At 26.9% G+C, this 15176-nt stretch overlaps 1 protein-coding gene across 1 annotated transcript in view; it reads right to left on the minus strand.

Moving 5' to 3' along the window:
- LOC132929276 (AT-rich interactive domain-containing protein 3A-like) overlaps window positions 1-10036 on the minus strand; it is an 81819-nt gene extending 71783 nt beyond the window's left edge. Inside the window, exon 1 of the mRNA XM_060994519.1 lies at window positions 9441-10036. Within this exon, the coding sequence (XP_060850502.1) occupies window positions 9441-9443 (3 nt within the window). The 5' untranslated portion in view covers window positions 9444-10036. The remainder of the gene's footprint in view (window positions 1-9440) is intronic.
- Window positions 10037-15176: the final 5140 nt, after the last annotated feature.

A 15176-nucleotide genomic window follows, 5' to 3' on the forward strand; every position in this document is an offset into this window, starting at 1 on the left:
GAATATTGGAAACATTTAAAAATTTCTCGAAATTTCTGAATATTAGATCTGGTTCAAGAAGAAAAAAATCATCGAATAATATAATGGTTAATTATAAAAAAAAAAAACAATTATCGAAAATGCTTATATATTTTATTATATATTTTGATATTTGATATAAATAAAATGCTGCACAATGCGTTTCAACTAGGTTGTCACGTACAAAAAATCTTTGAAAATAATCGCAAATAAGTTATAGTAGAATTGAAAATAATGCTAATGATTTTGGTAATAAACAATTTACCACCTAGGCCTATCGCGTCGGTGGATATTGAATGTGCATACTATTTGTCACGTCTGCAGTATAGCTAGGACTGGGGCTCGATGTATTTAAAATAAGACTTTTTCACTCTCAAAGAAAATCAAAAATAAGGGATTTCCTAAATTCACCATGATTGGAGGGGGATTTCCACAGATCCCTTTCAGTGCCTATTGCAGTCTACATCATAATGTTATAATTTGTATAATGTACATAGTAGTTTGTACTAAATGAGAGCACATTTACATAAAATTCCCATATTATAATTGTATACGAAAAAATCTTCCGTGTATCTACACCGTACTTACATGTATTTAATGATCCCGCAATTATTTATATTCGACGTTTATTTCTTGTCGATGCTCGGAGGGGATGGCTGCAGGTCGTTATCGGATGTTATTATTTTAATATTATTACATATATATTATACGAGTTATGATGTCGTGTATTATAATTACGAGATTTTGACGTCATCGTTTTTGTATAACATGTTAATCATCATTAAGTGCACACGTCAACGATACATCCACATACATATAACCACGTTTACCCCCATTTTATTTTTGAATTATTCAAATTCTGATTTTTTAAATGCTCAAAAATACTGTAAGACTATGCTTTCAAATACTTGAATTTTCATACAGCATTTATGGAGCTTCTATAAATTAGATATATTTATTTTTTTTTTTAATGAGTACTGCCCCTTTCTTCTGCAATACAATTTTATCCAGGTTTATATAAGATACATAGTTAAGAATTATATTTTTATATTGATTAAGTACATAAATTATAAAATATGGATGTTATTACTACCTATATAATAATTATTATATTTGGAAAAATTTTAAAATCTATAAAATACTTGAATAGATTAATATGATTTTAAAATAATATCCCTTGTGTATTCTGTATATGTACTATTCTATATGAGTATTAACATACAGGACTTTATCTTTATATCTGGATCTATTATATGTCAAATGAAAATGTGAAATAATAATCGCTCCCCTATAAAATAATCCCAGATCCACCCTTGCACTATTATAATAATATAATATTATATTATTGCAGCTTTTAGATTTTACCTTATAACATATCGATAAAAATGAATTAATTTGGTTAATTATGATGCAACGTAAAAGTGTATAATATTATAATGACAATAACAAGGTCGTTTGAAAAAATATTTTCGTACAACAGACAACAATAGATATTCTTGATATCGGGAGTCATTAATTCCTAAGGCGGCTGTCATCGACTTTTTACAAGTTAATACGCATATCTAATAACATTATACCTAATATAATATTATACTATACTGGTGGTGGTGAAAATGTACAACCATAAATCACAGTGACGTGAACAATTCACTATTATAGGGTGTCATATTGTGTCATGATATGACAACATATTATTGTAAGATAATGTAAGCATGATAATATAATATTGGTATTATTATGTACTTCCCTGTGCTAATAATGCGATTTAAAAATATTAGTTATACGATACACAGTTAGTTAGTTGGTTAATACTACGTATAATAGCTATAAATCTTGCAATGTATAATGTTTTGGATTTATAGGCCACATAACTCGGGTAAGCATAGTATCTAGTATCTACGTATATAAACTGCAATTACATCTTTGTTCTTATATAATATCATTCAAGTACAAACGTATATTATTTTGCGATTTTATCTTAAAATTTAATGTACACACCTACAAGAAAACAATATTTTAAAATTCTGATTACTGGAAACAGTGGAAACAGTTTAAAAATACAAAAACGATCATACATTATTATTTTATTATTTATTATTATAGAAGAACGATTCAAATGTATGTCTTTGACTTGCACGCAATGTTTCAATTTCTTTTTTTTGTACTCTTACACTTTTTGTTTTTTTATATACATTAAAGGTACAAAAATCTTACGTTATTTATAATCACAATAAATTCTATTTCTAAAACTATATTAGATAATATTATTAATTTTTAATGAGCTAATGTAAGGCATCGTGGAATTACTTACGAGTAAACGTACAGATATATACATATAAAATATAATACAAGAATCAAAATTGCTTATATTACTGCAATATTATTGTACACCTGTACAATTGATTTATTACGTCGTTTATTCACGCGTTTACTGTAATAACTATAATAATAATAATTGTCGTTGTATGATACATTATTATTATTATACAGTATCTACCTAGTACCTGTCCTATACACTATTTGTATTTTAAAATGACACGTGCAGCCGCTGCACTGCCAAACCTTCTTTGGGTAAACTTCCTTTTTCGTCATTACACGCCGATTCCAAGAAAAACGTCAATTTTGTTTTTTTCGTGAAACCAATTTTAATGTATTTTATTATTGTACATAGGTACATAATATGATATATAATAATATTATGTACACCTTATTCTCATATTAAACTGTTTACCGAACGATAGTAAAAAATAAGAACCGTAAAAATTAGCATTAAGTATAATAACGTACATTTAATATCACTATTATATTATAGGTACATGGAGAGTGTGCACATAGTATACCTATTTATACCTGTAATGTTATAAATGAAACGCAATATTATTTACTCCTACCTAATATATCTAATTAGTTTTTACTAAAAAAAAAAAAAAAATGAATTGAAACATAATAATAAGTCGGTTGCACACATTAATAGGAATTTAATACAAAATTGGTAATTATATTGGAATGATGTTGATACCCACCTTTTTTTATATAAAAGACACATATTTTTTACACAGACATAAACGATAAACAATAGGTAAATATATTCATGATATTCGATGTTTATATCAAATGCATACAATGTATATACATCCCAAAATTAATGAATACGAAAAACTCACTTTTGTAACAATATATTTTAATAGGAGTTTTAAATTCTTGGATCATACGACATATACTGATATAATATATTAATCTAAGTTCATAAACTAGTTAAGAAATCATTGAACAGTGTATTCGATATATATGAAAACAAATTGATGAAACATAATTGGCAGTTAAAATTGAATACGCAGTTCAAATGTTCAGACAATATTTTAAATATTTTATATAACAATTATTAACCATTTTGAAATAATAATATAATGTTCCATATATTACATAACGTCTGCTTATTCATTATACTCACTAAATATTTAATATACTTATTGAAAATACGATTTTATTACCTATTATTATAATAAGTTATAAATTATAACGCATTATTTTGTTCCATTATAATATTATATTTTATAGGTGTATTGGTACCAATCACGACGTATTTACCACACACTGCCGACAGTCAAAACATAATAGGTACATAATATATATATATTATTTAATCGACGATGCGTTAGGTACATGACTATTATAAGTACCGGCAGATTGTGTGATTTAAGATGTCAAAAGGGTTATTTTCTCGAGTCAAAATGTCAACACACATGCACACACACACACACACAAACACGTATAAAAAGGACGAAATCATTTGTACAAATAAAAATACCACCCGCTATTATCGGTCCGTGTGCCGCACAAATAATAATAAAACGTATACCTATATATAATGGGAATCGTGATATCTTATTCTTTATACACGCGTTGTATGTTATTTTTCTCTGAGTCTATATAAACCTCCCTTTTTTTTAAAAAGCATCGGTTTCTTTGAACTATCAGGTCACCCTTATAATAATAATAATAAAAGTATACACATTATATTATATTATATAATATACGTCACGACTAAACAAACGTTTGATTTGTACGGGTATTTTTTCTTTTTTAAAAACGCGTTGTACTTTTTGAGGGTTTTTATTACACGTCCATAAGCGAGTTTTCAATACATATACTGACACACACACACACACACACACTTGCGCATAAATATACATCGTCGGCGACAACGTACATCACCGCATTATCATGTACAACGTGAAAAGTCCTTGGACCCGTTACAGGCGCTAAGGCGCATACATATAATATATCATATATACATATTATAATACCTATGTTATGGTCAAGGACGTGGAGGGCGTCTGTTCGCGCCGCCGAGATTCTTTTGCCTGTTTCGGCGTGATAAATTTTACGGGATTATATTGGCCGATATATTATATTAGGTAGATGTACAATATAAGCCGAACCAAACTATTGTGTAAACGATAAAAAAGGACGTATTATTATTATATACACCATATTCGACGCGTCACCTTAGCTCTATGCTGTGTTCATATTATATCTTTTATATAAATATATATGTAGGTATATGTATATATACCTATGTACCGAGTGCTGCGCGGTGCGTGATGAGAGGGCTAACTGCGAGGACATTGATAATATCATAATTATATTATATCACCGTTGTACCATATGTCCTTATATATATATTATGTATACATAAATATATACGAGTAGTAAGTATAATACCAAATTACGGTAAACAGGATCGATTAGATTTGGTGATTTTTATATTATTGTTGGTACGTCTATACATAAATGAAATTACAAAAATAAAACGTGATTTAACAGAGTATAGTATATATCGAATAATATTATTATTAATGTCCAACACACCCTATCAATTATTATAATATATGCGCGCTGCGCTACTGTATCAATTATTAATATTATAATTACCAATGTGTCCACGCGCGCTTTATGTAATAGATATGATAGATACTATCTGAATTTATTGTTATCCGACTTCGTTCGAGTAATATTATGCGTATATTTTTACTAATCCAAATATTTATAATTTAAACATTCATAACTAATTATATCCATGAATTTATTCATATTATTTTAAAACTTCTTCATAGTAAAGCTCGTGATAATAATGTAAGCTATACTTTTCTACTCCCAATTTCACTACAGCGTGCAGTATGTATATCGTGTTACTATATGCATCTGTTGGAGCCGATCGAAAAAACATGGATATGGTCTTGTCTGCTATCAATGCGAGATTAATACATTGAATTTGGCTACACAATGGAGAAAATCGCGACATGAAAACATATTTTAAACAATAATTCTATAAAAAAAAATTCAGGAAAAACATAATTTCTTAACAAATAAACTCCAACTTTATATATATAAATATATTATATAAAAAAAATTATAATATATTTGATAGATTTCGAACAAGATGACACAAATAAAATAACACAAATGGCTAAGGATAGTACAGAAGTGTCAGCTGACATCCACATAAAAAAAATGTGATGGCGAGTCATTATAAAACATGATATGTAAATATATTTTAAAATATTGTACTTAAAGCTCCATTGAAAAAATAAGAAAGTGCCAGTACGCACACCCACGTGACCACATACAGACTGAGGTTAAATTTTGATGTTATATTATTGTAGTACCTATATAATATAACACTATATACATTATACTCTACTTAACATTTCATCTTAACTATATATGCTGAGTGTCATTGTTTTTTAAAATTTTCAGACTACCGAGAAATAATACAAATAGGTAGTTATAAATATTTTTTTCAAAAACAGAATCGCCTAATAATATTGTATACAAACGCCGCACCGGTAAATACGTATACTACCCACCTATATATACGCGCGTGCACATCACTGCGCGTATTGGCAAAGTTATCAAAGGCAAAAGAGTTAAAACAGTGACGTTTTCCTGGCACGTTCCAATTATTTCATTGCGTGTAATCTGGTGATTTTTTTATATAATTCCTTGGCATAATAAATCTGAATAATAATATATAATAGGTAATAGGTATTATTTTATAATACATAAACAGTTGAGGCAATCAAATCGTTTCTCGTTCATTCATATAGGGTTATACAATTTCAACAATTGCCTCTTGGATACCCATATATTGCAGTTTTTGAAACACGAACCAAATTAAAAACATACTTGAGGTATTATAAAATGATGATATAATATACCTATCTACAAATATTTATCTATGAAATCAACTGAACATAATAATGTTATTATTACAAATGCGACTTATTTAAATATAATAATATGTATATATATATTATTATTATTATATATCACATTTATAAACATTCAATTCATAATGGCTGCAGGAGTTATTCGAGATAATATCCTGTGTATAAACACAATAATCGTCATTAAATCGCCATTACGACGCGATTAATGGTAACCGATCGGCAAGGTTGTACGATAAACGCATTACGTTTATGTATTAATAATATTATGTGCATCATATTATTATATATACGTAGTATGTATTATATAAGGGTGAAGACCATAATATTATATAACTATTATAATATTATAATGTTGTATATAGCAGACACCGACATTTAACATCGGAAACATACGAATAATGTAAACAGTAAACATAAATTTAATTTTTTTCCCTTATTTTGTTTTTATTATAGCTTTTATCATAGTATATGCCTTTAATTTTGATTGAATTAATAATAGCTATGTCACAGGGTATTTATAATACTATAAATTGTTAAATAACCAAAAAAACTAATTTTGCCGTCATCAGATGAGTGAAATGTATAAACATCAGAATAAATATTAGATATTATTATGTAAATTGAAGAGAGAAAATATATAATAAAACTTATAGTTATATATGTATAATAATATTTTGATGAAAACACATTATACACACACTTAATAATTAATTTTAATATAATGATATAAAATATTATATGATATATTATTTTATATTAGTAAAAAAATATTAACAACAGTGGAACTTAAAAATAGTGAGGATGTAAATAACACTTCTTATTAGTTATACTAGTTATAGTATAGTATCCATCGTATTTAACATAGGTACAAGTACCTAGTGGTCGTTACTCGTTAGAAAGATTTAACATTTACTTAGATTACCATAATAACTAATAAGCATTCGATACTATTATATTTACCCCAACTATAATAGATAAGTAAATAGGTATATATACATATATATTATATTATATATCAACATATACTTTTTGTAATAACCATATTTATTTTGTTTATAATATTATTTTAGATAGTACAATTATTAATAATTTGTTTTAGGTTGTAATCGTTGAACATATTATATTATACCTATAATATAGCCGTGTAGCTATTATCTTGGTGCTATATAGAGCTATCAAATAGATTAATTAATTTTAATTTAAAACTATCTGTCAAATTTGTTATGAACAATACTAAGTAAGAGAAATTCAAAAATTTTTTTGTAATAGGATAAAATGTTTTATACATATATGTAGTTATTTAAAAAATATCCATGATAGAATTTTAATACTACAGTGATTAAAGTTTTAAATTTACATTCAATATCCCAAAAAAATATATTTTTATTATGTACTAAATGTTTTATAATTCGATATAATATACGAGCACCCACAAATATATTACATACTACATATTAATAATAATATGATATTATATACTATGTCTACTAATTGGATTTATTTATAAACGGGGTATATTACTTAACTCTACAAAGTTTATAAGTAATGATTACGCACTATAATCCAATTATTTCAAAATGTAATTATTAATTATTTATCAATATAGGTGGGTTAGCCAAATACTTAAAAACATTGTTATATATTTTTTTTATAATGATAAACACATAAGAATCAAACTGAGAATAATTTTGCAATTTAGAAGTATTGATATCTATTGCAATAATTTAAAGGAATTAAGGAATTATAAAGAAATTAGATTCATATCGGCCAATTATAAAAAATATAAAGTAAATATAAAAAGTTATAGTATGTTAAGTTAGGTAGATAATAACTAATAGGTATATATAGGTACTTATATATGATCGTCGAAAATTAAACCAAGATTAGTGTATACACTCAAGACACTATAATATAGTCTAGACCACATTGGAATGTTGTAATAATTAGTAAAACGAATTTGTTATCCACGAAGGACTATATAATATAAACTAGAATGAATGAATGTACAATTTTGATAAATTAACAATACGTTATTATAGCAGAAAAGTGTATATGTGAAGTTTAAGATAGTGATGATCGAATTTTCAATTTACATATAATTATATGATAATAAAAAAAGAACTTATATTTGGTGATGGGATATATTATCTGCACGACAAAAATAGATCATTCAAATGTCTATACTTCGTAGTGCTATTATATGGTATCATATCTTATACAAACTACATAGACGGCGGTCGATGAAAAATGTCAAATAGAACCCAAAAAATCAGTTAAAAAATAAAAAATTTTATTTTGAAAATTTTTAAGTTTCAAGATCATATATAAAATAAATATAAATGATAATTATTATATCCAGCAATGCATTTACAATATTTATTACCTATTAAAGCTTAATTTATAGTTGATATAGTGAATCAATATAACAATAGCAAACCACTGTCGCTTATTATCACTAAGAAATTAGTACGAAATACAGTTGCGATAGTTTTTAAATGTGCGTATCTACAATAAATTTAATAGCATCATTCATTTTTACAAATAACTTATTATATAAATTTGATTATATATTTTTTTTAAAGTCCACTTTCCCGCTATAAATCAGTCATTTTAATTTAAGTTCTAAATTGCCTGGGTAATATTATAAATCATGTATTATAATATATATGTATTTATATTATGTATTATCATTTATCATCAAAACTTAAGTCCTATATCACAAATTCCGGCTTCAGTTCTGCATAATGCAGTGTATGATTTTTATTTATATCCTTATTCTATTTATTATGTATGGAAGTATTAAAACAGCTAAAAAAGAAGAACATATTATGATGTCCGCATAAACTTATGATTCAAATAATATCTGGTTATACAAGAATTATTAATCCAATAAATTTAAAAAATGTAGCATGTAGGTATATAATGCCAAAGAAGAATACCTACAAGCATTAGCAACTATAGTTATCCAAGGAATATAGACAGAACAATGACGTTTCAATGTATATAATAGGTACCTTCAAGAAATAGAATTTCGGCGTATACCTATATTATAGTGTTAATATAATACATAGGTAGTGCAAATATAAAGACATTTACGAATTTATATTATGATGTAATAATAATAGAGGGTATAATAGTATCATATATATTTATAGTTAGTAGGTATATTAAAGAATATGTAATGCTCACCATATCCTTGTGCGAGTCCAACGAGTTGGTCTCGCCGGTGGCTGCTACACGGACGGGGTTCTGCTTAACACGGCCAATTTTGAATGAGTATTCACATCCGGTCCACTAAGGGCGGCGGTATATTTATATATAATGATGTGTTGTGTGATGATGACGATATTGACGGCTACAAACAGAGGAGTATCGACTAAACGCTGTCTACGTATTAAAGGTTTTCCGTGTGACAGGTACTTATTGTGTATGATTGTGAGGTATATATAGGTGTGCTATTATTATTGACCGGAAACGGCGATTGCGGCGCGATCGGAACAAGACGGCAGCGTCGACGACCGCGACGACCAGCACGAGAACAGCGACACTCGTCGGCGGTAGTGCATTATCATGTAAGGATAGGCGCGGGTAACTGATGCAAAATTATCAAAAACACAAAACAAAAACGGAAAAAAATCGCACAGCGATGAGCTACGACAACGATATCGTAAATATTATATTGTATTCGACCACGTCGTGTGCGACGACTGTCCGCCGCAATCGGTAGGTAAAACTCGCGGTGCAAATCCGCGAACGGCGATTGTGTGTGTGTGCGCGCGCGACGTGTTAGTTCGCGAATGTGCGTGTTTGTCGGCCGCGCGAGCCCGAGCCCCGAGGTACTCGGTATGGGGGGGGGACCCGCCGGGCTGCCGTCTCCCATTGGCCTCGGGCCACGCCCACCTCTCGCGAAGTTTTCCTTCTCCGCGAGCGCGCGCGCGCCCGATCCGTTTTTTCACGTTCTTTCTTCCTGTTTTATTATGCCGTATATATTATATTATTATTATTATTTCTTTATTTATTATTATTTTCTTTCGTATTTATTGTACATATAAATACTTTATATTATATACCTATATATGCACATGATAATATTGAATTATAGTACGCGTATACATACTCAATAATAACATGTGTAATATTATTATATTTTATATTATAATTTAATACTCGACACACGGAATCGTAATAAAGACAATAATATATTATTTATAGTATTAATCTACCGCTAATATGTCATGATACTGAAGTTATATATTATATAATATATACCGTCCTGTTCAAATTCAAAATATATTTAGGTAATATATAAACATTGCGATAGGTACCTATTATTGTACTGCAGTAGGCACTTATAAGTACATGTAGGTACGTTATGTATATATTTATATGTACCTATATATTATGTACGATTTAATCGATGCCTCGACAATAGAAATAATAAGTAATAAATTATTATCGTTTCTAACAAAATATTTCACGCACCGCGATTATATTGCCACATAGGTACTATGGTTATCAACTATACCATCATGCATGCTATAAAACATCCTATATACCTAATATTATTTTGCAGGTAAGTATATTAGGTACAGTCCCCTCCCCTGCCCCCTACAAAACATCGATATTTATACTTACTATACTGCTATTAGGTATACTTTAGGTATATAATAATATATACTATATTTTGTAATAATTGAAAATAAGCTAAATAGTAAATACCTATATACCTGCTACTATATATAATAAAACTTTAAATAAACATTGGACATTGTATACAAAAAAAATATCAATAGTTGATAAATTACAATATTTCAATTCATTTTTTTTTTTTTTTTAATTGAACTAATTTAATTTAATTTTTCGACGTAAGTTTTTGTTTTTTTTTTTTTTTTTTTATTAAAACACTTAAAATTTTTCATTAATTTTATAAAGATTCCAAAAAATGTCGTGTAGTTGGTTGCATTCTTTTTGATATTTTTAAAATTAAATAATAATTTAAAGCTAACTATATATAATAACTAACTATATATAATAGCTATATATATTTCATTAAATTTCAGATCTTTTGGTAAATATAATAATATACGATTGAATTAATCGTCTAAAATAATTTTCCTTTTTGTTAATCACGTTAATATTTTATAAAGCATATTAAAAAAAAGACTTCTCCTCATTCCATATGGAGGCACCGATTAGGTATAATAGTTGTAGTTTATATTTAATACATGTGTGATCAGTCTGCAATAGTGTGATTATGGTAATTGGTAATAAGCACCATAATACCATAAGCAAGCAATTCACAGTATAGATACCTTTTTATACTACCTATATTAAATTTATACCTAGATAGGTACCTATATCTTTATAATTATATATCTGTAGTTTACTTCTATTTTGTGCCTGACCTAAATTCAACTGCAGTTTCATCTATTTGCAGCAATACCTTTGGCCTTTAGTCCTATATCAAATTATTTATTAAGTATTGTATTCCGCTAGACTAAAGTTATATTAAAATAAAAATTAATCAAATAACTCTAAATTATTTAACGGCTGTAGAGATCTCGTCAAATACTACAAAATATCTATTTCTTAAATGCTAGGAAAACTAGGTAAAAACTTAAATGCATATATTATTATATTTTCACTAAATATCTAATAGTGCATGAATGAAAGAAGCATGTCGCTTACTGTAAAATAATTATACACCTCAACACCTGTGCCATTTACTAAAATATTATTAATAATAAAAATAACTAATATAATAACCTATAACTAATAATTTACTGATGCAGGAAAATATACAGTATATTAATATATTTATTTATTCAAATAATATAATTTTATTTTTAAATTTTTCAAGATAAAACTACACCCGTACCTAATAAGATTTTTTGTTATGAAGTATTTCCATAGTGGGTATAGTATGTATACCTATACCTTGTATATTATGTATAACATAGAAATATATCATAATCTTATTAATAATCTTTTACACTCGCACATCGATATTTTTTAGGGGAATTGGTCAATAATATTAGTTATCTGAGTTATTATAAATACCGATGTCAAAATGTATACCAAAGATTAAATTATACATATTATACGCGTCATCACTCATCATGTATAATATTATAATATGTATTCTATAGTTTCCTCCACAGTGTTTATATTGTATACTAATCGGGACGTCTATGTTGATTATTAATTGATGTTAAGTGTTAACACATCATGAAATTATCGGAAATGCACTGGCTATGACCTAAAATGTCTATATTAATTTAAATACACATAACACGATTTACTGCAATTCGTCACGTTTATATATATTCCTAAATCCCTATAAGCATATAACATATTGCAGGTCGTAACTACCGCCAGAAATCACCGGTAACTGCAGTAGTGCAGATAACGTATACATTCCAGGGAATGAAGTGTTTTTTTATCGTTACTATAACAATTATTCTTTTTGAAATTTACTTATATTCATATAATTTAGTGCTGATTATTTGGATAGGTACAATACAAGTATATAGGTATAGGTACGCGTATACTACAATGTAATGTAATATATGAGTATATATATATATATTATATATAAATATATATATATTTAGGTATGTATTTTATTTACACTATTCCGGTAAATACCTATATATTCATTTAAATTTCTACATTTTTTATATTATATACTATATATTTTAATATTTAGTATATATTATGTATATTATATTATTATTAAAATATGTTAAAATTTGTATCCATATAAATACAACGTGTAACAACTTATTGATGAAATGTTTGTCAATGGCATACTAACAACGAATTAAATCAGAATATAATAATATTACGTATTTGTGTGTATTTGTGTATTTAAATAGATTTAAAGTTTCTAAGTAAATATGAGGACATTCTCATTTAACAAGTGTGAAAGATTTGTAAGTCAACTCTAATGGTACTAATTTGTCAGCAGAATATGTTTACATATATGACTTATAATAACGTAGCAGTACTTTATACATGTATATGTGTATTTTAAATATTATAAAGTTTTAAAAATACACTGAACATTATAATATATTTTGTAATTTATTGAATATTTAAACAAATTCATAATTTTCGATTGTTTATATATATTGACTAAGAGACTACATTATTTTTAGAAAGCTTTGATTTAAATAAAATTTTCTTTATGCAATTTAGTGGTCTAGCTGCCGTATAATAAATTCTATACAATGATGCATACCTATAATAAAAACCTATAAATTATAACTAATTATATGTAAAACAAATTTTTACACACGACACATGATGAGTACCTCGAAAGTGATGTTTGTAAAAAAATGGACAACAATATATTATAAGGTACGGTTATATAGGTACCTACTTCTATCGGCACGATTCTTTGGTCGTCTCACTTCGTTTACTTTGTAAGACATGAAAATTATTGTATTCAAAAACAATTTGGCGTGGACAGTAAATATATTATGGTGGTCAACTTAATACACTTATATTGGCTGTCAACAGCTATACGTTTATATAGCATCTGAAAATTATACTGAACTCTTCTTCTAAAACTATTATCATTATAACTATATGATGTTATTATATTATATTTAGTTCACTAATAAGTGATAGTTTAATAATTCAAAAACTACTCATTCGAAGTTCGATAAAATATATCAACATTTTTAACAACAAAATCAATTGTTTAATTATTCAAAGAAAAAATAGTATATACTTAACACGTGCGACGTGCTACTTGATATTTTCTCCACTGTAAAAAAAAAACGCTGAACAACATACACATTTATGATTTTAAAATAATGATTAAAAAACTATATATTGACGATGTTGCTATTTGTTATTTATACATCATCGGTTGTTAGGGGTAACCTTATGAAATAATAAATTTATTGTATTCAGATTTTACGGTTCTGTTTATTATTGCTATGGCAACGTAATTATATTGTTCGTTGGTTGCTAGGAGCAACCTGTAGGTACTATTTATTATAATATATTATACTATATAACACTATGCTACATGATGTATATTATATTGCGAAATTATAACGCTATAATAATATTAATTTCATTTTTGTTATTATTTGGTTGTTTTGACAATTACAACGGTTATAAAAACATCTTGTATTTATATTATAATATATTTGTTTATTTATTTATTTTTAGTTTTATCTATATTTAGCCAAAAAATATACATCATATTAAAAATCAGTTATTATTGTATCGCCACAGAACACACCTTAAGTGGCATGATGTAAAATAATCAGTGTCATAAATATCATAACATGTATACCTGTAGCATAAACTAAATCTTAACCAACCTAACATTATTACTTAATTTGTGAAATGTTTTCAATGTGGCCTATTGGCTATTATGTCTTCTTCAATTATTATAATATCATGTAAAACAATAAGGCTATAATAATATAATTATGTTCACTTATTGTTTTATTTTGTGTACAGAATTTAAAAGTATTGTTTTTAATTAATAACACTATAAGGTTGATATTTAAATAACTACATAGATAGGAAAAAACATAAACCAGTAAACATATGGTAGAAAACATTTTGATTGGTTTCAATTATGTGATATATCACAAAATGCTTCCTAAATAAAATACAAGCAATCTGTACCAAAAAAAATTCCGTATACAGAGTTTTCCAAAATGTATGTGGCATATATATGGAAAGAATTGCAGTTATATAACGGAATCCTGTCCATTTTTGTCACATGAAATGTATAGGCAAGCCTCCTTATTATGTCATGTACAGTCGAAAAGAAAATAGTCTACAGGGATATTGCAATCAAAACATAGTATATAGTACTCATATACTTGCATTTTTTAAATACTCCGATAGACCGCATCGTGCACGGGAAAAACATTATTGTTTTATTAATTTCCA

This window comes from Rhopalosiphum padi, chromosome 4 (genome assembly GCF_020882245.1).
Source record: "Rhopalosiphum padi isolate XX-2018 chromosome 4, ASM2088224v1, whole genome shotgun sequence".
Lineage (NCBI taxonomy): Eukaryota > Metazoa > Arthropoda > Insecta > Hemiptera > Aphididae > Rhopalosiphum > Rhopalosiphum padi.